The 25251-nt window shown below is 36.1% G+C and overlaps 2 protein-coding genes across 7 annotated transcripts in view; one reads left to right on the forward strand and one right to left on the reverse strand.

Annotated features, from left to right (window-relative positions):
- The window catches only part of LOC125672825 (N(6)-adenine-specific methyltransferase METTL4-like), a 36477-nt gene extending 19121 nt beyond the window's left edge, over nucleotides 1–17356 (forward strand). For 3 of the 5 annotated variants that reach the window (XM_056161618.1, XM_056161620.1, XM_056161619.1), the window contains one exon: nucleotides 16862–17356. The gene's annotated coding sequence lies outside the window, so the exon portion shown is untranslated. Of the gene's footprint in view, nucleotides 1–13566; nucleotides 14769–14857 lie in introns of all 5 variants that reach the window. The other 2 variants (XM_056161621.1, XM_056161622.1) reach the window with 2 other exon arrangements.
- On the reverse strand, nucleotides 354–25229 carry LOC125671703 (uncharacterized). Of its 2 annotated transcripts, XM_048907565.2 has the most exons (36): nucleotides 25063–25229; nucleotides 24707–24769; nucleotides 23780–23940; nucleotides 21472–21720; nucleotides 21102–21254; nucleotides 20793–20991; nucleotides 20371–20626; nucleotides 19993–20158; nucleotides 19685–19852; nucleotides 17927–18076; nucleotides 17689–17832; nucleotides 16841–17269; nucleotides 16171–16505; nucleotides 15829–16011; nucleotides 15171–15426; nucleotides 14535–14682; nucleotides 13904–14170; nucleotides 13552–13809; nucleotides 12380–12626; nucleotides 12066–12291; nucleotides 6077–11809; nucleotides 5648–5980; nucleotides 5380–5548; nucleotides 5077–5261; nucleotides 4693–4976; nucleotides 4442–4589; nucleotides 4211–4343; nucleotides 3750–4015; nucleotides 2991–3572; nucleotides 2501–2905; nucleotides 2280–2397; nucleotides 1978–2172; nucleotides 1517–1873; nucleotides 1048–1343; nucleotides 814–885; nucleotides 354–660 (listed from the first exon to the last, which is right to left on the reverse strand). In XM_048907565.2, the coding sequence occupies exons 1-36, from the start codon at nucleotides 25112–25114 to the stop codon at nucleotides 616–618; spliced, it is 13431 nt and encodes a 4476-aa protein (XP_048763522.2). In that variant the 5' UTR covers nucleotides 25115–25229; the 3' UTR covers nucleotides 354–615. The 2 variants fall into 2 exon arrangements, with proteins under 2 accessions (XP_048763522.2, XP_056017588.1); XM_056161613.1 differs by having other exon boundaries at nucleotides 354–885.
- Nucleotides 25230–25251: the final 22 nt, after the last annotated feature.

A 25251-nucleotide genomic window follows, 5' to 3' on the forward strand; every position in this document is an offset into this window, starting at 1 on the left:
ATTTTCTGAATTCAGTTTTTATAGATCAAAATCTTGGACAGTCCACAAATTGCATTCTGTTTGGAAGTTTCAGGTTTTCACACTCCCTCTGAAAAATTTTGTGTACAGGCCTTTAAATAATAAGAGTAAAATTTGGATTATAGGCCTGTAAATAATAAAAAGGGTAAAAGCCATTTCAATTTTCATACAAATCCATTATTAATGATAGACTTCAAAATATCCACTGACAAAATTCTTTTCATCAAAATATATGCCATTTTATAAAAACGTACCATGTACTCTGAATGTCTATTTATGCTGGATATATCTTCTTATACAAATGCTCAAGCAAAAGATAATTCATTACGTTTCAATAAAGGTTCAATTCTTTATTAACAGTAAACAATAAATAAAATCACAACTATATACAGGATTTTTTATTTTTACATCTTGCTTTAATTGGTAAAGTTCATTATAAAAATACTAAAATAAATGATACAGAGAAATGTATTGAAAAGTTTGATGAAAAATGGGTATACTGTTATCATGACAATAATGAGTTAAGTTTTTTTTTCTGCATTGTTCATTGCATAAATCACAGGGAAATCACTTAACACTTTGTTCACATCATCATATTTATGCAGTCAGGACTGCCCAACCATTTTTGGCATTCAGGAACTCCTGAAAGAAGTAAAGCTATCATTATACATTATTAATCATAACACTAACAATATCAAGTCCTCTGGGTTTTTCCTTTGTTAGTTTGTTGTTCTATAAGTACACAAGGAACAACCAGTAAGCAAGCTGAGGATTTAAGCAGTATGAACAATTTACCTTTAGCTGATTGTTAAACTCTTGTTCCAGTGTCATGGGGTGCCTTAGCCGGTTCCACCAAAGGCTAATATACTGTTAATTAAAAACACCCAGTTATGATACAGGTGTAAAGTTTTAAATACTAGCTTTAATTCTCTCTAAAATACATTAGTTGTCAGACCATGAGAATCATGAAGTACTGTTGAAGATTTTAACATCAGTAGCAAGATTACTTTGAAAACTCCTGTTACTCACATCTTTCATTTCTGAGTAGCAGCCTCTGCAGACTGATCGTGGAGCACCTGTTTCATCTGTCTCACAATGACAGACCTGGCAGGCAGCAGTGGTGGATGTCTTGGCCACACGGTTACTAACGGTGTCAATAGCAAGCTTCTGATGGCGAACCTTTTTCAGGAGGAATGAGCTAGAATCAAAAATGGAGCCATTGGAGAGGAGGGCTAGGTGGGAGCAGGTGTCCATTGGGATGCCCATGTTTTCTAAGCTCTTGTCTTTAGAGTTGTGGAGAACATACTTCCTGTCACTGTCAATACCTGAATTTTCAAGTTGCATGATTTACTATATAGTATGGTGAAAGTTGTAGCAGTTGTACATGATTTTTATAGATCTGAAGTACTCAGTGTGGATGGAATGTATATCAGTGTACTAATTTTCTCTCTAATCTAGTGAATGAGTTTAAGAAAGAAGTTATATACTACAGAAGTACCTAAGATTTTCTGTTTAGGAATCCTGTTTCCCAGCATGAATTCTTGATCTCTCAGGATGTGGAACTTAATGTTTCTAGATTGCAGAATATATCTGATATGATGGTATTGCATGGTTTTCATCTCAGAACAGAGTCCACATTGTAGGAGTATGATGTTCTTCACCACACCAGCACGGAATGGATAATTGGCTGCCTGCAGGATGGCGTCCAGGGTGTCTGTCTTGTAGCTTGTGAATGTGAGGCTCTCTACACCCATATTAAACTTTGTTGCATCATTAAGTAATTGACCCTCCATTGTGTGGCTGTGGGACCCCTTCTTGTTGAATCCTATTAGTCCATACTTGTTGTTTGAAAGACCTGTAAAATCATATAGAATCTCTTGTAATTTTCTGACTTGCTGATGGTGCCGCACAATTTTATACTTATGGTGTAACTCAATGAAAGGTTAGCAATGTATTTACCAGCTTTGGTGAGTTCTTGTTCGATGTCATAGACCAGAGATCCAAGGTGTTTTGTTGTTTCCTTGTTGCATGGTTTCTCCTCCACGATGAAGACGGTGTCAGCAGACGAAACAGGCTTGAAGTCATCAGTGAGTGGAGATATCCTGATGGTCTCGCCAGCCACGAAACTCTCATCATTGGGAGCAACACACTGAACTGTGAGGAATGAGCAGAAATTGTTACTTTGCTTATTTGCATATTATATGGTAAATCTGTCTTATAGGAAGTAAAGAACTGATCAGAAATCGGGTTTTGATACATACCACATTCTTGTGGAGGGGAAAGATGGACACCTTTCTGATGACACTGATGGAGGTAGAATTTAGCGGCAGCACACATATCTTGGTTCAAGCACATCTCAAAAGCTTTGTCTGGATTAACCTGTCAGGTGTTTGTGAGAGAGTTATTGCTGATTGACTGTCTAGCTGTGATTGATTTTTTAAGTTTTTTGATTTACTGATAATAAAGAAAGGATAGAACTTACTTGTCTGAAGCAAGGTCTGAGGACAGAGTCGGAGGATTTGAGGACTTCAGAGCATTTGATGTACTTGGCTTCAGTTTCATTCTGGATGATGGCCAAAGCATTGTTTCCATTGGGTCGACATTTTTTGCTGACCTCCCAGCTGTTGTAGAAGTTGTCCTCATTCTTGGTGATTTTGTTATCAGCTGCTGTCAGTTCATCGTACTGCTCATTATTGAAGGTTCCCAGTATTCCTGCCAGTTTGCCAAAGTACCAGCCACTAACCTCAAGTGCAAAGACATTGCTTGGGAGATCTCCTGTGATGAGGAGTCCACGTCCAGTGTCCAGTTTGATCCAGTTTCCTACTCGCTCAAGGCTCAGTTTGCGGGACATGTAGGGGAACTCATGGGGCCTATTGTTAATTTTCACCTACCAATAGAATGTATAGATAAGTAATCTTTTGTCCAGTTACCTCTAACAATTTATGTGTTTCATACTTTACAATATAACTTACCGTGAAGTCGGGGAAGATTTCAATTGTTGTTCCTTCAGCGAGAACTAGAAGAGACTCCATGGTATTCTTATTTTGTTTGTAGTTCATGATGACTGTGAAGTTGTGGTTGACAAGATCGCGTGTGAGGACAAAGCTACAGTCTCCAGTAAAATCAAATTTCTTCCCATCAAATGTGATGTAGTGCCTATTACCAGCCACAAAGGCATAGCCTTTGAAGGGTGGAATCCAGTCAATGGGATTAAGGCTTGCAGGTCTGAATCTGTAGTAGACATCCCAGAAGCAGAAATCTGTATCAGGGATGACAGTCTTGACTTTTCCAGCCATGTCTTTCATGAGATTTCTGAATTTGGTGACTGGAATCTTAGGCAGACGGTCAAGTGTTTCCATCCTTGTAGGCACGTAGATGTTTAATTCAATGTTACCATTCTCTGGGTCAAAGGTGATGACTTTGGATTTATCAAATCCAAGAATTTTCATTTCAGCAATGTCCTCAACTATGAATTTCCTAACATCACCATGCATCTGAGATGCAATATCCATAAGTTGTTTTTTGATGGATAATAATTCAAATCTAGTGGATAACTGAAATAAGAAAAGACCACAGAAATTGACTTTGATTGATATGTGATCATTATGGTGAGTTCTTGATCACTTCTAAAGCATATAGATAGAGACTATAGATTTATTTGGTAGTATTAAAGTAGAAAGCTGGGATGGGGGTTCTCCATAAAAAAAATTATCAAATGAAGTACATTGTACCTCCTCATATATTTCCATCATAAGTGTCTGGAATTTGACAAAGTCTTGGTCTTTTTGGAGTTCATCATACTTGGTTTGTAGAACAGATGTCACCTTGGTAACCACCTCATTGTAGGGCTTCTTCATATCCACTTTCTTCATGGCAGATTTGACTTTTTTCACATAGATGCTGTAATCTGGCATGGCTGGGAGTTGCTTGGAAATGATGGACATTTGCTGTTGCATTTGCTGGATGTCAGGATGCTGCAGGATTAGGTCTAGTTTTTCTGTGACAACAAATAGAAATTCAATATATTGATGGCTCTTCCTCTGGGTTTCAAAATGCAATCGACACATTATTAGTTTACTATATAAAAATATTTTACATCATCTTTCTCATGGTTGTAAGAACCAGGGAAGCTTTGGGAAAGTTTTGTTATATATATATATATATATATAAACAAAATGAAAAAAAAGCATACGCAAGGCAATGGTCTTTGTTTTCTGGAGAAGTTCTTGAATCTTTTGCTGAAGGAAACGGATATTTTCTTTGACGTTGGCTGTAACTGTGTCCACCTCCTTCATAATCCAACTGTGAGTCTCTTTCTTGCATTTCTGTACCCAAAAAAAAAAAGAAAATAACCCCATACTTCACATACTCTGCTCTTGCATTTTAATGGAATTTTATCATAGACTATAAATTTACCCCATACCTGTAATTTTGATGACATGTCATTAACTAACTGGGTGTATCTCTCTTCATAGGGATAGGCTTTAATTTCCTCTGAAAGCTCAGTAACTTTTGTCTTAATTTCACTATATGTGGTCTGCATGGTTCTGAGAGCTCTGCCATATTGGACACTACAAGAAAACAGCATTGTCATCTGAAGTGCCTTGTTCACATTTATGAAATGGTTAAGACCTAAAGGTAGAAACAAATACTCATGTATCTCAAAGCACTTACATAAATTCTTGGATAGAGTTGTTGTAGAATTGGTTCAGATCTCCTAGGTATAAGTCGTTATTATTTTTCATTTTCTTCAGTGTCTGTTTAATGGCATTAAGTTCATCCTGGAAGTCTTCGACTTGTTTGGCCAGAGCCTCAGCAAAAGGTTTGATCTCATTAATCAGTTCTTTACTGAATGTAGAATCTTTACCAGCTAGCTCAGTAGCAATGTCATTTCCCACTTTCAACAATTCAGCATTGGCTTCTGTGGCATCATTCATCATTCTCTGGGCTGCAAACTCCTGAAATGTACATTATTTGAAATTGGATTTGTACATTAAATCACTCACAATCAGAGCATTCAGTTAAGACATATGTGGTGATAATAAAAAAGTGTGTTACCATGCCATCAGCAAACATTTCTGGTCTCCAGTTAATCTTTGAGTGCAGGAATCGGGAGTCCTTAAGCTGAATGTTGATTAGAGAGTCTGTAACCTGCTCAAAGTTGCCAGTTCTGTAGAGTTCAACCTGAATGTCTTTCTTGGTGGGTAATTCTGCCTTCATGTGCAGGGCTGAGTTAGGATTTGCTGAAATAAGAAACCACACTGAATGTTTGCTCCACTGCAGTCTTCCTTAAGTTCTGTAAATATTAAAACTAGTATGATAGATATACATTAACATTTTTGGAGGTATTTTGAAGTGTACCTGTGTCATATCTAGCCTTGACTTCAACACTTCGTTTTGCCTTGTCCACTTTGACCCTGAGTTTCTCAGATTGTCTTCCATTTTCCAAACTGTCCAAAGTAACTAGCAAAGGAGACGTGGATTCCACGCGACCAATGACTCCCATCGATTTGCCTTTAGGAACATCCATCTGAAATGTTTTGGTCATAATGAGAACAGGAAGCAATGTTTAAAGTTAGAATTAAGGTTAAGATAAAGTGAGAATTTATAAGAAAATGTCTTAACTCACATAGAGAGCAATCTCTCTCTGTAGCTTCTTAATCTCCATAAGCAGGTTCATGTTCTTTGTTTGTCTTTGGTTGGTTTGGTATTGCACACTGGCACCAAATGTATCAGTGTTTTCAGACTGACCTAGGTGTCCTGCCAAGGTGATGTCCAAGTTGCTGTATTTCTGGGATAAGCCTACAGACCAGCTGTAATTGGAAGACTGGGTTCCAATGGAGAGGTCATCTACTCTGACAGACATAACAATTGTCTTTCTTTTCTTGGAAGAGTAGGAGAACTGCATATTGCTTTCAAAGAACTTCGTATTTCGCTTAATATTTGTGTGAACTGAGTATTCCTGTAGTAGTAGAGAAAATCAGTAAGCAATCAAAAGTACCGAAAAATAACTTTCAAATTCTGATGATCACAAGTCATTAGATATACTTATACATACCTTGTTGAAAGTTGGCAGTTTGATGTCAATTTTGTGGTCAATGTTCAGTTTACCAGAACTTGTCACACGGATGGCAGCCTTCTTGTCTCTGTCTGAATCAGCATCCCAGAACAAGGTGTTCTCACTATAGGAAACAGGGCGTCCGTGATTATTTTCATTTACCATTTCAATAGATCTCGATGGAGTTACAATCTTTGTGGTATACTTTTGGCCATCTTGGTGAAGGTCAAATCCAGCTTTTTTGCCATTATCTTTGTCCCATATCACAATTATGTTTGATCTCTTCATGTTGGATGTTTTGTGAAGAATGGCATCTAAACCAACAGTTCTTGTTGCATGTATAGCCTCTAATTTTACTTGGTTATGAAGATCTTTGTTGTTGGCAATGGTGGCCTGTCCACTCATTTGAATATTGCTGTTAACATCCTCTTTGTTCCAATTTACACTGGATTTTCCAGTGAAAAGATTACCATCCTTCTTTCCATAGAATGAGTACTCCATCTGCCTTGGGTGTCTAAAGTTAATTTGATAATCATAGAGCCAGTCATCTGCAATCAGAATTTCAAATTCCTCATCTGTATCAAAATATGTGTCACCATTGTATTGTACAAGGACAGCTTTGGTGGATCTCATGTGGTTCTTATTCTTCTTGGATAGTGTTTGGTCTTCTTTATACTTAAAGCTCTGAAGTTCTTTATATGGTGTTTCAATTGCAAGATGTAACTTAGCTTTCCCACTGTCTCCCATTGGAATTACTTCAGCATCAATACTTAACTTCTTAACTGGATCTATGTAAGTCTCCACCTGCATGATGTATTCCTCGCCTTGTTTTTGGCTGCTGATACTAAGTTGCAATGATTGAACAGGTTCAAAATCGCTTGTGAATCTGCTAAAATAGTCGAAGTCGAATAAGCCTTGCATCCTCTGTTTACCATCCCAAGTTATAGTGGAAATTTTGTCGGAGGAGATTATGAGTTTACTATTGTAAGTCTTGAGGTTTTCAGTTTGAGTGAAAGAAATTTCTGAGTTTGTGAAACCTTCATGTGGAGTAATTAGTTTCAGACTGAACAAAATATTGGATGGGACAGGAGAGAGAGTCATCTCTGCATTGTATTTCATTGCATTTCCATAGGAAGCAGATGTTGATGAAGAGATCTGACTTTCAGTTACAGTATTCACTACAGTGACTTGGATGTCTTCATTATAAGATGATTCCATGCTGATAGAACAGTCAACATCTGGGAGATTCACTTTGCACCTTGAAGATGTAAGCATTTTATTTTTGGCATCAAATGTCCATGATGCATCCAATGTACGTGTCCACTTGTCTTGAGCTTGGTGGGAAATGGAGATACGTTTTCCATCAGGCATAGTAATAGTGACATCTCCAAGTAGGTCTCCAGTATTAATGCTTGATTTAAGTCTTGCCTTTTCTGTGCCATCAACAGTCAAGTATATATCAGTATTTGCTATAGCCATGTCACCAAAGTTCCTCAAAACTAATGTCAAGTCTGATGGGAAATTAGAACTGTAGTATTCTTTAAGTGGAGAGTTCTTCATGGTTACTTCCACATCAACAGACGGCAAATCTACAGAAACTGTGGCTCTGGTGGAACTCTTCTTTCCATTAATGTTGGTTGAGATTGTGGTTGTGTATCTGTTGCCCACTTTCTTGTTGTTGAATTCAGCAGACACTGTGTTCATGGATGTTGTAACTGCCCAGTTCACATTAATGGTTGGGAAATTAATATTTTGAGACATGGAACTGGTAATTTTCTTATTGTCTCCATAACGAACCTCAAAGTCAGAGGTGGACTTCGTAGATTTCACAGTGGCACCAAAGCTTTCAAATCCTTTGTAAGGTGTGGCAACTTGAATGTTGGCATCTACAACAGGCAACTGAGCTTTGAATCTTCCCTCAGCTGTGATTGTGTTTCCACCAGGATAAGTAACTTTAGCCTCTCCTATGTATTTTTCAGAGGGTCTGTCTGTTTTGATTATGAAAGAGGCAGATTCATAACCTTTGAATGATGTTTGCAAACCAACATTGATGTCCATTTTTGGAATTTCAGCTGTGATTGTGCTACTGACAGCTACTTGGTGTTTCTTCTCCATGCTTGCTTTTACTTCTGATTTATACTCATTGTTATTTTTCTTATGTGTTGCAACCAGATCCATTTCAGTGTATCCTTTAAATGAGGAATCAACTTTTACAGAGGCATGGATGTCATCCAATGACTGTCCATTGAAATCAAAAGATGTTCCTATGGTGTGAGACTGGTATTTTCCTGACACTTTGGTGGAGAATGCCAGAGGGACTCCTGCATGGTCAATTTTGAAGCTTGTCGTGTATTTCTCACCTGCCATAATTAGAGTTTCATCAATATCAAGAACAAGTTCATTGTTGCGAAGTTTGTAATTTGTGCGACACTTCCATTCGTTGTCAGTACCCATGGAGATTTCAACATTGGTTGTAAATCCCCGCTTTCTCTGATTCTGATCTAACTTAAACATGATGTCATTGGTATATGGTGTAATCAGTGTTGCTGTTGTTGCTACATCACCTCTCTGAACATTATGATTATAGGTGCCAGAAATCTTTTGGTTCTTGTACAGGATTTCTCCTGTTGATTTAAAGTTATTGAAAGGTCCATCCCTGTTGAAAGTAATCATTGTTTTTTCCCATCCTTTGATAGGTGGTGCCAGTAAAGTGTGAGTAAATGCTGTTAAGTCAGCAGAATGGCTGAAGACGGTATCTGATTGGCATTTTATATCATTGTATGTGGTTTCCACATGTGTTTGGAAATTGTCATAAGATCCCTCATGATTGAATGCTATTTCTGCAAATTTGGCATTAGGGAATGTTGTTGATAAGTTGATTTTACCTCCAGTAATTTTCATGGTATGGGACATTTCTAGATTAGTCTCGATACTTGTGTTGTTGAAAATGCCCCTGATGTTCGTTCTTAGATTAGGAAAAGAACCATCATGAGAAAAGCTAGCTTCAGCTATTTTCAAATTTGGGAATGGAGTCTTGATCATAGCTTTTGCTTCAAGGGCCCCAACAATATCAAATATTGTCTCAACTTCAATTTTGTCTGCATTTGTGCCATAAAGGAATTGTGTCCTCAGATTTTTCCATGTTTTGCCTTCATGGTTGAATTGGAAATCCACTTTCTTATATCCTCTCATTGGGCTTTCCATATGGAAAGTACCATACACCTTAGGCTTAATACCAAATGTAGTATCAATGATAATTTTCTTTCCTCCATCATATTTGACTTCAGCATGATTATCAAAAGCATTTATATCACCATTCTGTCTATAACTGATTGTGGCTGCTTTGTTTCTTGGAGTTTTTAAAGTGAATGTTCCCTCCAGGTTATTCGGCTTGGTAACATAAGATCCAGTTAGTTCAATTTTCTGAGTAGGGAGATATTCCAGTATGAGGCTAGATTCTCTTGATGTTACTTTGTATTGGCTTAAAAGATTGGCTTGCATGTATGGGTACTCTTGGAAGGGTGTATCTAATCTGACCGATCCTTTGGTTGAAAGCTTGTTATAACTCCATTCAGAAGATGCTGTGATTTTCTTGACAAGAGGGTCGATTTCAAAATCAAAGTTAGTTTTGAACTGTATCCAGCTCCCTTGGAAGAAAACCCCGGTTTCAAGTCTCTTGAAGGCTGGGAATGGTGAAGTGATATATACGCGGGCCTTCTTTTCTGTTTGGATGTTGTAAATACCTCCAACCGTGATTGTCTGCATAGGGGCATAATTTACACTGCCCTCTGCTACCCAATCAATACCCTTTAGTTTATGACTTGCATCTATTACAATCCTCTTAGCTTGTTTGAAGGGAGTATTCAATATCAATTTGCTTTCTAGGTGATTCATAACATCAGAATGAGTGAAGGCAGCAGCAATGGTTTGGGCTTCGTGCCATTGGATCTCCAAGCCAGATTTGATTGGCATAGTAGCACTGTGCACAAAAGACTTCACTCTAAAGTCGTCCATGTATTTACTGTTAACTTTCAAGTCCAGATCAGCTTTTCCAACTTGCCTGCCATATTTCAAATCAAATGTACCAATGTTTTCCCTGTCTGCAACAATTTTACCTAAAGTCTTGATAAATCCAATTTTATTTTCATGCTCAAAGATGGCATCAACTCTTCTTAGTTTGGTGGCTGGTACATTCATTTGGAATCTGCCAGTAATCTTGTGATTTGGTATGGTTTGGATGTCTCCTGTAAACTCAGCAGTGAAGGTCTGTCGCTTTCCCCATTTGATCTCGGATGTACTTCTGATATCTCGGTCAGTGTTTTTGTGTGACCACACCAGAACCATGGTGTCATAAGGTCCCTGGATATCAAACGTTCCTTTGCTGTCCAACTGCCATCCTGTAAGCTTGTGATCCATGCTAATCTTGTACAGATATCTATCATTGTTATGAGTGACAACAGCCTGAGATCGAAACTTTTCCGTATTGTCCTCATGGGTGATATTGAAGATTACTTTCTCATAATTTAGGATGCTGGATGAAAAACCAATGTTTCTTGTGAATTCTCTTCTGTAAAGCTCATAAGCAGTGGTTTCACCATGGGTTTCAATGTGAATATACTGATTTTTCCCCCAGTCAAGTTTTAAGCTGCCACTTTGGGATTTTTCAGGAGAGAGCTGATTTTGCAAGATCAGAAGTGGATTACCAACTTTCTTGAATGGAGTGTTCACTTTTAGGACCAGATTGAGATCTTCAATCATTGGGGGGTATTTAGTTGAAGCAGTCACTGAAAAAGTTTTACCTTTAGACCAGGTTACACCGCCTTGAACTTCGTAATTTGACTTCTTATATTTACTGGAAGCTTTAAGTTGGTATTCCTCAAAGTTCTTGAAAGGTGTTTGAACAGATAATGTGGCTTCTGTTTGTCCTCGGTATTTCTTACGATTGTCCAGTAAATCAACTTCAACAAAAATCCTCTGTTGTGGATTCCAAGAGACTGAAGCAGATGTCTTGTAGTTGTAATTGGCTTTGATTAGGTTCCTGAGTTCACCAGCAATCTTCATACCAGGATACTCAAGGTTGGTGAAAATTGTAAAGTCCTGCAAAGTGTTGACTCTAGAGATGCATTCCAGCAAAACTCTCTTGTCTGCATCATTGATGGCATCCCAGCTCACCCCAACTTTTCCAATGCACTGTCCCTCTTTTTTTCCTCCTTCCAGTTCCACAACAACCTTGCGTGCAGGATACTGAACATGTGAGATGATCTTTCCATATTTATATGGCTGATACTCTCCAGAGGCCATCATTGCATACTGATCATTACCATGGACCACTGTCAGATCAATTTTAGGGGTGGCAAGGCTGATGTCTGTTGAAGCACTTAAGGAGATAGCCTTTTGATTGTGTATCTTTAAGTTAGACTTAACATCAATTGAGGAATTGGATTTCTGGGTGTACTGCCCCAAAAATGTGGACTTGACTCCCTTTTGATGTTGGATTGTCAACTTCATGTTACCTTCCTTTTTAGTTTTTCGTGAACCAGTACCTTCTATTTCGATGTCCCTTCCAGGATAAGTTAGAGAGGCTTTCCCACTGTATTTTGGGAATTTCTTGGTTTCATCATTTAGTCTAATGGAAGCAGTGACAGTATTTTTGTCTTCATAACGGATGGCTATGTTTGATTTGACATTCTTCTTTGTGTGCGAGTGTGTACCTGTGATGGAGGCATCAAGTTCCTAGGGAAAAAATAGAATCTTTCGTTGCTGAATACTACATATGATGCATTTTCTTCTCTCTTTTTTCTTTTCACCAAAAATTACTAGTATATTGAATTCCCTTATTTGATTTTAGGCTCTGTATTCCAATTTTTTTTAAAGTTACATTGGAATCCTTTCCACTTTCCTATATGTTTATGAGGAAAATAGTTATCTAAAATACAATGAAGAAATTCTGGTGTTAGAGATTTGACTTTGATTTGAAAACATGACTTACAGCAGGTAGATGCAAGAGAGTGATGTTGTAGCTGATGTTTGCACCGTTCTTCTTGAAGCTGTACTTTGTCAAACCAGAAACTTTCACCCTTTGTTTGTTAACTTTGCTCGTGTAAGTTCGCCCATAGTCAAAAGAAGACTTCAGCTCAGCAACCTTGTTGACGCGATTGGTAAATTTCAGCACAAAGAGGTTGTTGAATTCCGAGTAACGAGAGGACTTAAAATTCCTGAAATAGATGGTAGGCATTTATTCATCGCAAAACTTTATTAATTAGAAAAAATGCTTCTGTAACCATTTTTGTCCACTATACTTACGAATTGATGTCAACATTTTTATATGTCTTGGTGCTTTTGTTAACAATTTTGCTGTTGTAGGAAAAACTGTCCTTGGCCCATTTGAAAATTTTGACAAAATTATAGTCTCCCTTGATTCTTGCAGTTAACATTTTGGGCTTCTTGTCTATATTCAGTCTTGTTTTCCAGGTAACTTTTAATGGTCCTTTGTAGTTAGCACGTGCCTTGTAGAATACTCGTTTCCCTTTCTGAATTTTCTTGGCATCACCTGAAAACAAATTAATCTAATTTATAAATGTACACAACTTATGTTCTCTGTTTCTATTTTAGGAGATCTTGTTCCTTTTATGTTTTCAAACAGTGAAAAGTATTATTTTGGGGGATACAGTTGTAAAATCTAAATTTATAATTCTATATATATAATTTATATGCCCGTCTATCCATGAATTAGTTTTTTTGTATCCAGGTCGTATCTTTCACACTGTGAGACCCAGGACTATCAAACTTGGTCTGTTAATGCATCATGGGGGAAGGTGTATCGCAACCCAAAGATAATTAATTCACTGTGGCCTCCGGGAATTTTGTGGCTATACAGACTTCAATCATGTCCAGATCTATCTTTTACACTGTGAGGCCCAGGACCATCATACTTGGTCAGTTAATGCATCTCATGGGAAGGTGTGTCACAACCCAGAAGTAGTCACTGTGGCCTCATTTTGGAATTGCAATTAACAGCATCACAGCTTGTGACTTCAAGAATGCAAACATAAATATGCATCATGTAGTTGCAAACAGGCATATCATGTACCCAGGAGGTGCACATTATTCTTCAATTTACTTCAGCAGTGATTTCAGAATTGAGTAGTTTTTCTTGAAGAAGTAGTAGAAAATGTATTCCTAGGTAACACATTTTGATTAGTCCAAAGCAATATGCAATTACTAAAAATATTGAGTGTCTGGATTAATAAAGGCCCATTGCTGTACATATTTTAAATCTGTATATTTTTTATGTAGATAATCTTGTTAACGGTTGTGCAAGTTTATTGCAAACACAAAAATATTTTATAATTCTTACAAAACACATTTTATGTGTTTAGCAACAAATCAATTGATTGCAAAATATGGGTGCCAAAAAAAAAAAAAATTTGCATCAATGAATCTGCACAAAAATTTCCAGATTAAATAGTCACTACCTTTTAATGTTGCAGGGACTCTGAAAACTTTGTCCAGTGTGAGGTCAACCCTTAGGCTGGTTTCTGGCACTCCAACAAGTGAGCCTCGCAGACTGGCCAGTTCCTTAACAGGAGTCTTGATGAGGACCTTCGGATATACTGTCACTTTTTTCTTCTGGTTATTGATCTTGGCCATAATTTCTGCCGAATATTCCTTCTTTTTCTCGTGGTTGAATTTGACCAAGACGCCTTTAGCTTTTGGAGTATTTTTTATATCAGCTGTGCAAGTTGAAAATAAAACAACATTTAAAATTGTTACCTTACTCCAAAGGTTTTGCATATTAGATAAAACTATGATATGATTCAAACATACTTTCAATTGTGATTGGATCATCTTTGATTCCCTTTAGAACAATGGTGGAATCTAGCATCTGTTTTAGCTTTGAATTTTCAATTCGCACACTTCCATCAAGGGTGATTGGGGTGGCCGTTGGATAGGAGATCATTACTTTAGGCTTGTATGTGGTCACAGAGCTTTGGACTTTGATGACAACAGAGGAATCAAGTCTGTATTCTTGGGTTTCATCAACAATGGCAAGACCTGAAAGCTTCTTTTCATTCTTTCCATCCACTATACTGCCTGTAGATGACAAAGAGACATGTTAGTTACTAGTTTAGTAGAGCAGACATTGTAAAATCAATTCACCATGCAGAATTTTGTGAGCATCTGATTTTTTTTACCATTACCTTTTGCATTACAGACATGACCACAAATACATGTATAGAAAAAACTTCCAATTCTCCAAAAATAGGGAAAGTTTACCACCACCACCACCCCCCCAACCCCCACCCCCAACACTTTTCAGTCAATATTTAGATCCAACTAACTTGCTAATTTTTTTCAAACTAATTCTGCAGTACCCATAGTGTTTGAACTTGGTAAAACTTGAAAAGTAGATGGACAAAGGAGAAATAGGTTGGCTAAGTATAAAATCAATTTTGACCTGTAAATCTGGCCTTCTTCCATGGAGAGATCAGCCTTGTCTTTAGAATTTTGGTATCTTTCTTCACCTCAAGTTCAAATCCTGTGGCTCTTTCCATCTTTGATCCAGGTGTGTCGTAGAACACTTTGAAGTTCAGCAGTTTTTTGTTCTAACAATGAAATAATATTATGAAGTTTTAATTCTATTAACAAAGTTCAGCAGTTTTTTGTTCTAATAATGAAATAATATTATGAAGTTTTTTGTTATATTATGAAGTTTTTTGTTCTCATAATAAAATAATATTATGAAGTTTTTTGTTCTCATAATAAAATAATATTATGAAGTTTTTTGTTCTAATAATGAAATAATATTATGAAGTTTTTTGTTCTAATAATAAAATAATATTATGAAGTTTTAATTCTATTAACAGTTTATTAAAAGATTTTTTCACCAAACAGTAAACCTTGCCTGAACATAATGCTACTGCACACAGATTAGAGTGCCTTAAAGAATACCAAATACATTTCACATTTTTACCAATTCTTTAGCAATGACATATATAAACTACATAAAATAGAAACAAGAGTCAGAAAAGAATTCATATGTGTACCAATAATTGTCTGTTGATATTGTATGGAGCCTGTAGGATAGACTTACATTGATTTGGTTGATTTCTATCTGGTATCCTTTATGTGAGTCTCTCTTGTAAAGAACGAGTACACCATGTGCTGGGCCACTAAGTGGGAATGGAGGATAGTCGTCCTTGTTATGGGGATAAGCCACATCTCCACAGACCTCTAATCCAGTCAGACGGACCAAGGTATGTCCGGAGCAGGACTTTTTTGTGACTATGTCCTTTGTAGCAGGCACCTGTTTCTTCTCCTGGTCTTTGAAAACCATGAATAGGGAAGATCTGAAAGTTAAAGTTTGATTGCTAGATGAATTGATTGATCCATTGCTCAAGCATTAATTAAAATCTTTATCACAGAGATCTTTCTAAATCAGTAGTACCCCACTGCTAGCATGACAGTGGTTTCATTAATTTTCATAGGTATTGAATTACACGTCAACAAATTAAATTTTGTTATTAAGTCACAGACAGACTCCTTTTATTTATTTTTTTTAGAAAATCTAAGATATCAAGAGTAGGTTCTCTTTTTAATCTTATTTCATTTTTAAAGAAATAAATGGATGTGGAAGGAATATGATGAAATCAATACCAGTATGCAAAGAAAATTTCAATCAGCAAGATCATAGTTAACATAATTCCTGTGTTTTTGTTTCGTTATTTAAAAAATACAGTCTTATGGCTTACTTGACAGTGATAATTTCTGACTTGGTTTTTGGAACATCAAAATTGAAGATGTATTCCTCTCTGTTTTTAATTTGTATCTTGGTGCTGACCCCAGTACTGGAGTGGAGTGTGGAGGTCATCTTAATGCCACTCTTGGTGAAGAATGCATCCACACTCATCATGGACACAAACTCTACTGCTCCACTATGGAAAAGCAAAATATGTGTATTTAAATGAGTTGAATATGTTACTCTTTGCAGTGAATTCATTCTGGATAAAAACAATGAGATACTAAGAGGAGATTCTATTACATGTATTTTCTGTTTCTTTTTCAATTAATGGGTATCCATTGTTTTCTAGTACCTTGGTTCCATGATACCATCAATTAAGATGCTCTTGTGTGGCTTGGTCATGTCAATGGTGGCCCGTCCTTTAAGGTCCACACTGGCAGTTCCGTTCACAGTCAGATTGAGGGGCAGACCAATTATGGTGGGCACAATGATGCTACTGTCCATGAACATGTTACTTTTAGTGTAGGAGATTTCGTTTCCTTTGGCCAGTTCCTGGAACATTTCCAGGAAGTTAAAGCTCTGTCCTGTCTTTTTTGGTGTGGACTGTCCAAGTTGATTGTAGAAAACTTCATTTCCAAACACTCTGGCATACATTGCTCCCTTCAGTTCTTGAACTTTCTTGTCAAACTATGAATAATAAATAAAATTTCTTGAACATAATGAACAATGATATAATTATTGGTCCATATTATGCTATATATATATACATATTTCTTTCTTTTTGAATTTCCTTCTTTATAAACTGTCTTACTGTTATGCCCTCTGGGCCCAAAATTGGAATAAACTTATCTTATCTATATATTATGCTATATATATACATATATCCAAAAGTGAAATAGAGTCTCAGTAATCGGTTGAAATAGAGTCTCAGTAATCGGTTTGAAATAGAGTCTCAGTAAGTGTTTTCTCTTCATATTTTTTAAATAAATATATATATATGTTTATTTTTATTTGAGACTAACAGCTTTGTCCATCTTCTCCAGTTTCTTCATTTTGATGGCATTATGTTCCTTCTCATCTGGGGTGATTGTTCCATCCTTGAAGTATCCAGATTGTCCAAAGTAGGATTCCAGAAGATAATCTAGTCCCTCTGCACGTCCTCCAATCTCCAGAAGATTTACCGAATGTCCAAACAACTCAACAGACAGGTTAGCGGACACAGATCGGGGAACGAAAGATTCTGGTGACCAGATGAGGTTGCTGTCCAGCATGCCTCCCATGTTCGAATCTTGTGAGTAGTGAGACCATTCGTAGTTTCTGGAGAACTTGCGTTTATCAAGGTCGAATTTCTTGGGAAGGTCCTCACTTTCCAGCATGGATCTGACTGTTTCCTTGTAGGGACTGGAGGATTCTCTCAAGTTCATTAAGTGGGTCCAAACAAAGCTGCCAACCTGTTTATCAAAATATTTTACTTCATTTTAAAACTGCTGTCATTTTTTTTTATGTAAATAAAGAGAACTTTACAATATCAATTTTAATCAAAATCTCATCATTTTTAAAATTTGATTTGAATGGGGAAGACTATTAATAATTTGACCTGAATTGTTTATGAAATTGTCATAATGTATATCGAGTAATTTTATTGTGGAAATTTTGGTGGTTTTTTTTAAAGAAATCAGTTTGTCAGAATTTCCATTTTTACACAAAATCAGCCCAGAACAAGAAAAAATCACCATCATTTCAAACTACTTCCTTGAGAAAAAATTGCCAAATATTCCTGATGCCAAAATTACCCAATACATGCATACGATGTGCTACTAGACTTGTAATCCAATGATTACATATACCAGTACTCAGAAATATAACTTACTTGGTTCACTTCTTCTGAAAGGAGTGTTTGTTTGATTTGCTGAAGAATGATGTCATTTGGACATTTCATGACCTGAAGGTAAGCAGCTAAACGCAACTCAGAATCCTCATCAGCATTTCGGAACAGTGCAATCAAGTTGTTTCTCTGTGTTAGAAAAACAATACATTTATAACATTTAATTGGAAGTAAAGCAAAGATTCTGATAATACTAAGAAAAGATATATGAATGAAAGCGTACATCAGCAGCACATGACATCCTGCGGTGAGCTTCCACAGCAGCCACCCTCACTCCCATGGAACTCTTCTTCCTCCAGAAGCACTGTTCTAGGACTGGGATGAATGCCTGGGTCTGTTCAATGTTCCCTATGGCTCTCAGAGTCAGGAGAATCTGCCAGATAAATATATATAAGCATATATATATGCTTTAGTACTTGTTCCTCTTTTGTTTTAAAAAGACTTTAAAGTTCAATAAAGAAGACTAAGTACACTGAGAGGGAAAATAGAACTTTGTCAGTAATTCTATGACTTATGGTCTTTCTTGTCATTAAGGAACAATACAACAGAACTTTGTCAGTAATTCTATGACTTATGGTCTTTCTTGTCATTAAGGAACAATACAACAGAACTTTGTCAGTAATTCTATGACTTATGGTCTTTCTTGTCATTAAGGAACAATACAACAGAACTTTGTCAGTAATTCTATGACTTATGGTCTTTCTTGTCATTAAGGAACAATACAACAGAACTTTGTCAGTAATTCTATGACTTATGGTCTTTCTTGTCATTAAGGAACAATACAACAGAACTTTGTCAGTAATTCTATGACTTATGGTCTTTCTTGTCATTAAGGAACAATACAACAGAACTTTGTCAGTAATTCTATGACTTATGATCTTTCTTGTCATTAAGGAACAATACAACAGAACTTTGTCAGTAATTCTATGACTTATGGTCTTTCTTGTCATGAAGGAACAATACAACCCAAATTAAGAATGGTATTTTGGAGCTTCTTTCAAAACTTAATTTTTCAAAATATAGCGTTGAATGGTTTAAGAGGTTTCAGTGGGATTCAAACATACTAAAGCTAAATTATCAGATTACATTGTCAATGTTATACTAAAGCTAAATTATCAGATTACATTGTCAATGTTATACTAAAGCTAAATTATCAGATTACATTGTCAATGTTATACTAAAGCTAAATTATCAGATTACATTGTCAATGTTATACTAAAGCTAAATTATCAGATTACATTGTCAATGTTATTACTAGTTGGAATTTAAGGTTGATCGATCCTCATGTGATGTCATAGGTTTTTGCAAAAATCTTAATAAATTAAACTTTGCGCATGTTAGAAATATATCTTTCTGAGGAATTTTATTCACTAGATATAATAAAAAATCTGGTAAACTATTTATACTGAAAAAGTTTACATTTTTCATAGATAATCAATTATTTATGATTAAAATAATTTTGTCAAGGGCAATAACTCCTATGCTGGAATTTCCTCTACTTGATGTCTATTATACATTGGTTTACCTAGTATCCGCAATTAATCTATACATATTTATGAATTAATCAGTTTTTTAAAACTGTTGATATTTAAATTTTGTCATTTCAGCAAGTTTTTATCTATGTTTATTATTCTGTTTAACGAAAATATGTGATTTTCTGATGTTGATGTATACTTCTGTTTTTTGTATGTCTGACATCTTTAAAAAGGTGGCAACATATATATTTTCTTTGGTTATTAATTATATTAAACTATATTGAGTGGAAATCAATACAGTTTTTCCACTTTTAACCAATAATATTGATAAGTCACATGAGGATGGAGCTACCTTAAATATCAATCATGATAATAGAAATTTAGTAAATCAGAGGCAGATCACTCTAATTGAAAACGGGTTTGCAGTGTACTGGGTCTTGTTAATCAAGAGAATGATGCTGACAGTGTACTGGGTCTTGTTAATCAAGAGAATGATGCTGACAGACCTTTTCTTCATTAGAACTGCTGCAATCTTTTCCAAGGTTGGTTTTCATTTTGTTGAGGATTTCTTCAATGTCTTTATCATTTTCACAAGATTCTTTCTGGCAGTATGTGTGGATCAAGGTAGACATGGGAAGCAGAATCTTGGTGCCATGGACCGTGTTCATCATTTTCTGAAAACAATGAAGAGAAATTCAAAATGTTCTCTCATTAAAACAGAGTGGAGCTTTGCATTCCAAAAAAATTCATCTTGGTTACAATAGTTTTCTCTAAAGTGAATGATATATTGGATATAGAGGAGTTATTAACTTACAGCGATTTCAGTTAGCATGTCTTTAGTGGGGTGCTGGATGAAAGAGAGGGAGACCAGCCAAGATTCAGTGAGGGCACCTGTTATGTCATTGTTCATGATAAGCTGCGTAATCTGTCTCACTGCTGCTCCAGTTCCAACCATTGGAATGGCATCCATGTAGAATTTCCTGAAATTAACAAATTCAATGGTTAAGAGACCGAATTTTTTTTTATTGGTTTACCAATTTAGAATAATTTTAAACAAAATATTTTGCTCACTTTAATAGAGTCTCTGTCTAAGGTTTGCTCAGGAAATTCTCTTGGTCCTCGATCAAAGAATTGATGTCTTAGGACACAGATTCTTTTATGTTTCAATATAACACACGTTTGTGGTACTTACTTGGTTCTTTTCATGTTATTTGGACAGAAAGAAGTTGCCTTGAGGTCGTTAAAGATATCTGTCATTGTTTTGGCATCCACCTGCTTCATTAACATGACAAGCTGGGCAAACAGATCTGGGGTTTCTGGTCGAATGCCATTCTCAGTAGTGAGACATAGCTCCTTTAGCTTGTCCTTTACTTGTTTTTTAGTGGAGGTAATTGACTTCTCTCCATGAACCTGGGTGAACAGAAGGGTGTCTCTTCTGCTTACCTCACCTGTGAGAAAATCAACAAAGTTTAAATGATATTCAAAGTTCTACAGCAATTTGTAACTCCAATCATTTGAATGTCCCATATCGCAGGGGACTCTCTACTGCGACTTCTCAATGAAATATCTAACGTTTGATTTTCTTTTTGTCTCTAATTAGTGAAGTGCTCTTACTCATTCTAGATGTGGTTCCAGTGGACCTGGAGACAAACTTGAGTGTCTGTGTCACTTCTGTCATGATTCCACTGTCTCCTTTAGAGAAAGGTGCGAACAAGTGAATTTCATGACACAAAACACTCTCCATGTGACCATCTGTTGAGATCTTCTGCTCACATTCGTGGCTGCTGTTCATGATGGGGAGTGAGTGAAGGGTCTAAAAAGTTTTGAAAATCCCATTATCATGTTATGTATTCTCTGTAGTAATAGTAAATCAGGAAAAGTTATTAATGTGTTAGGAGAACTTTACACCAGATGTACACTTACAGCTGGAACCTCATACAAAATGGATCCCATGGAAGTGTCAAATCCATGGCGGTTAAGGCAGGTACTGATGTCCTTGGACTTTACAATGGCTACCGTCTTCCATCCCTCCTGTTTCAGCTTGTACTGAGTCCTGCACTTTCCAGCAACATCAGTCTTTGCATAAAATATTATTTTTACAAATCATGGTGAAATGTTACCAGTCATACTGAACTTCTTACTCACCCCTGTATGTGTAATGAGTGATACTATTCAGACAAGTTGCAAGAGGTCAATGTCACCATAAGTTTTGCATTTTTATTACTAAGAGATTTATGTTATTAATTAAAAAAATTCATAATTTCATGTATTTTTTTATTAGTCTAGAACTTACTTCAACAAGACCTTGTTCAGTTTTGAAGGAATCCATGGTGTTTTGTAGTGAAGACAAAATTCCTTTTTTGATATTGAGAACCCATTCACTCTCCTCTGGAAGGGGACATAACTCTTCCATGATGCCGTCTTGGAAGGAGAAACGAAGATGGTGTTCTTCTAGTGCCTTCTTGAATTCAGCCGACTGAGTGTCAGTCAACAGTCTTTGCGAATAATTAGGGTCGGACCCAGACAAAACAACATCTTCCAGCTGAAGTGAAAGACACTTAGAGTCAATGAATAGTAGCAATAAAAAGATTATGATATCTGTTAAATTTGCATTGTTAAAAACAATATTTCATTCAATTCTGAATGAGATTGGGCAACTGGATAAACCTAAGTTAGCCCTCTCCCTGACTGTTAAATGTCACTACAAAAAAGTACCCCCTCTCCTTCAAAAAAAAGGGAGATTAATATAGCAGGTAACATTTTGGAAATATTCACGGGAATAGAAGTGATGAGAACAGAATTACACCTAAATTAAAACTTTATAATCTCCAAATTAATATATATATATATATATATATATATATATATATATATATATATATATATTAAAAGAAATAGAATAAACAGAACACAAAGTTAAAAATTTAACGCAAGCGCTTTCATGACGTCAGACCATTTCAAAACTATTTTAAAATGTAACGCCTGAGGATTATAAAATGAAAGAGCTTGCGTTAAATTTGTAACTTTGTGTACTGTTTATTCTATTTCTTTTAATATTTTATACCGGACACTGTGATTTTTTTTAAAAACACAATTTGGATATATATATATATATATATAGACCTATTCGATATGTAATGCGTATTGTACACAGCGCGATAATGCTTTGCACGATTTCGTGGATGATGATACTCTTGAATAGCTCTATTCAATACCTTTCCAACGGTATAAACACGAGCGTTCAGCTCCACATAGTTTTAAACTTATAGTCATTTCAATGGAGCCAGTCGTTGACCACTGTTGTAAAAATGGTTGGGAAACGGGTTGAGAATATTGAAGAAATTAGAGCTTATATAAAAGTTCGCACAAAACTCGTTCATTCAGTAATGCAGATTTTTACTGAAATGGGGGAAGTTTATGGGTCTGATAAGGTATCTTATGAGACAGTTCGTAGGTGGTAAAAGAAATTTCTTGCTGGCACAGAGTCCGTCAAAGATGCAGTAAAACCTGGCCAACCTGTGACTGTAACAGGCAAGGCAAATGTCTCAAAAGTCAGGGAAATAATTGAAAGTGATGGCAGATGCACGATTCGTCATATTGTCAAAGCTGTTGGCATATCGCTATCGCGGGTGCATTTCATTTTGAAGCGTATTTTGAAAGTACGAAAGATTTCTGCCAGATGGACACCGCATATTGACAGATGACCAAAAACGGGTACGAGTACAAACCGCTAAGCGATTGCTCAAAATGTTTCCCTAATTCAATCTAAGACAACTTGCAAACATTGTTACTAGTGACGAAACATGGTCCACTATTTCGAACCAGTAAGAAAAATTGGAAACAAAATAGGGCTAACTAAACACCGTAGAAGGCCTATAGTTGCCAAAAGGACCATAAGCACAAAGAAGGTTCTTATTGCATATTCTTCTCATGTGATGATATAGCCGTACAAATTTCGGTGCCAAAGTCGGTATTGCCGAGATGTTATACTAAAAAAGCTCAAAAAATATTATCATAAACGACGCCCTTTGTCAGGATATAGGCATGTTCGTCTACTTCCTGATAATGCTCCATCACATAGAAGTCGAAGAAGGTTACCGTCTTGCCACACCCACCATACCCTCCAAATCTAGCCCCTTGCGACTTTTTCCTTTTTCCAAAACTTAAAGAGTTCTTATCTTGTCGTCGTTACAAGTCCCGACAAACCCTTGGCTCAGTCATCGGTCAGTGCCTCAGAGGTCTACCTAAATCAGCGTACCGTGACGCATTTCAGAAATGATTGAAATTATGAATTTCAAACCGCGGAGAATACTTTAAAGGGATGTAATGTTCATTTCACTATTTGAGTCGAATGCTTTGGAGATGTCGTACAATACACATTACATATCGAACAGGCCTCGTGTATGTATGTATATATAAGGGCTATATATATATATATATATATCCCTTTCCCTGATTTTTTTTTGGGGGGGTTGGGTTGGTGTTTTTGCTTGTTACTTTACGAAATTTACTTAAACTTGACGTATTTATACATGTATATAATCAAAAAACATTTTAATTGATCCAAACACTGGATTGCTGAATAAAATAATTTCGAGCACCTTGAGTGAAAGTTCACATTTTGAGAGAACCTCCAGAAGAACACTGGCTGTGAATTTCAGCCCTGCTTGTTCCTTGTTTCCACTGTGTATACTTGTCTTTGTCTCTCCTTGGTAGGTGAATTTATATGTCTCTCCTGAGATATATCCAAACTTACTCTTTTCTGAAAAGTGTGAGCAAATAATTATAAAAGAGAAATACTTTCATTGTACACGAGGACCAACTTTTAATAGAATCATAACCGGTTCTTCACATGCGAAGCCAACAGGCCAGTAGTTATCGTATTTACAAAGTATGAAATTTTCAGCAATAATTTATCGATACATCAGGTGTATTGATTTATGTATCATATAATATGCAGTTATGAAAGAATTCCCGAAACGAGGCAATGTTTTCATTTCCAGAAAGACATTGATGTTTGCGTACACCAGTTATAAACGTAGCCTTTTTTCAGTGTATTTTATTTCTCGATAAAAGTATTGACTTTTCAACTTTGGCAAAGAATGGATGGGGAAACTGTCATATTTACTACTGAGAATTTGACAGCTCGTCATTCTATATCTTTCTCTTCATTATACCTCAAATTCGCGTTAATTCGCGATTGTAAACTTTCAGTTGATAATGACGATCAATCCAGAGTCTATGGGAGTAATTTCATATCATAGATCGTTTAAATCATTGATAACCTTACATACTCTACCCTGTGTTGTGTCGTTACAAAGTTCATCAATGAAATATTTATATTATATACTTATTGCGTCTGTTTTAATTAAAGAGTTTAATAAAAGCGCAATAAGGCATTGAAAATTGAAAAATAGATACGATAGACATAGAATTAATTAATTTACATTTTGCTTTGCGCATTAAAAAGCAAGACTTGGGATGTAAGTTGCGGGAATCGCCCATTAATTCCTTAGCGTAAGGCTTACCCGTGCATTGTTTCGCACATGATGTCTGTCCTAATAATCCAGATCTGAGATTCTGTACCGGCACTATTTGAAAACAAAGAAAAAAAGAGTCATAGGAAATGTTTTGCACATTATTATTGACTATCTGAAAATTTGTCGCCATTTAATCTATCAAAATTGTTGTTCTGCAGAATATTTAATTTTTTTCAAATTTTATTTTATGACCGATATCTAAATGCTGAAAATATTCTTCAAGGCACATTTCTTTTATCTTCAAATTTTTCGCAGCAAAAAAGGAAGAAGAAAATAGAAGTAAAAAGAAGAAATTCAAAAGCAACAATTTCCATTGACAGAACTGAATGTCGCAGAAAACTTACCCGCAAACGACCCCGCTATTAGGGATGAAATAAGAAATACGCGGTAATCCATGTTGTCGCCTCCTGCGACTGCAAGCTATTATGTTTGATACAACAAAATCTACCGTGTATATAAGTATATCAGCTGATTGATGTGTCAGGGTCCAAAAGTCCAGCATTTGCGCATACTCTACAATGGTACTGATGCGC

The sequence above is a fragment of the Ostrea edulis genome, chromosome 4, assembly GCF_947568905.1.
Source record: "Ostrea edulis chromosome 4, xbOstEdul1.1, whole genome shotgun sequence".
Classification (NCBI taxonomy): domain Eukaryota; kingdom Metazoa; phylum Mollusca; class Bivalvia; order Ostreida; family Ostreidae; genus Ostrea; species Ostrea edulis.

Bases quoted from the DNA above. Each gene is read 5' to 3' on its own strand.
- LOC125671703 (XM_056161613.1), bottom strand. From the start codon at position 25,114: ATGGATTACCGCGTATTTCTTATTTCATCCCTAATAGCGGGGTCGTTT. The intron at 4,977-5,076 runs GTAACACACTTT...TGTACATTTCAG, and splicing joins AAATGTTTGCTGATGGCATG to GAGTTTGCAGCCCAGAGAAT. The intron at 4,016-4,210 runs GTATGCTTTTTT...TTGTTGTCACAG, and splicing joins AACAAAGACCATTGCCTTGC to AAAAACTAGACCTAATCCTG.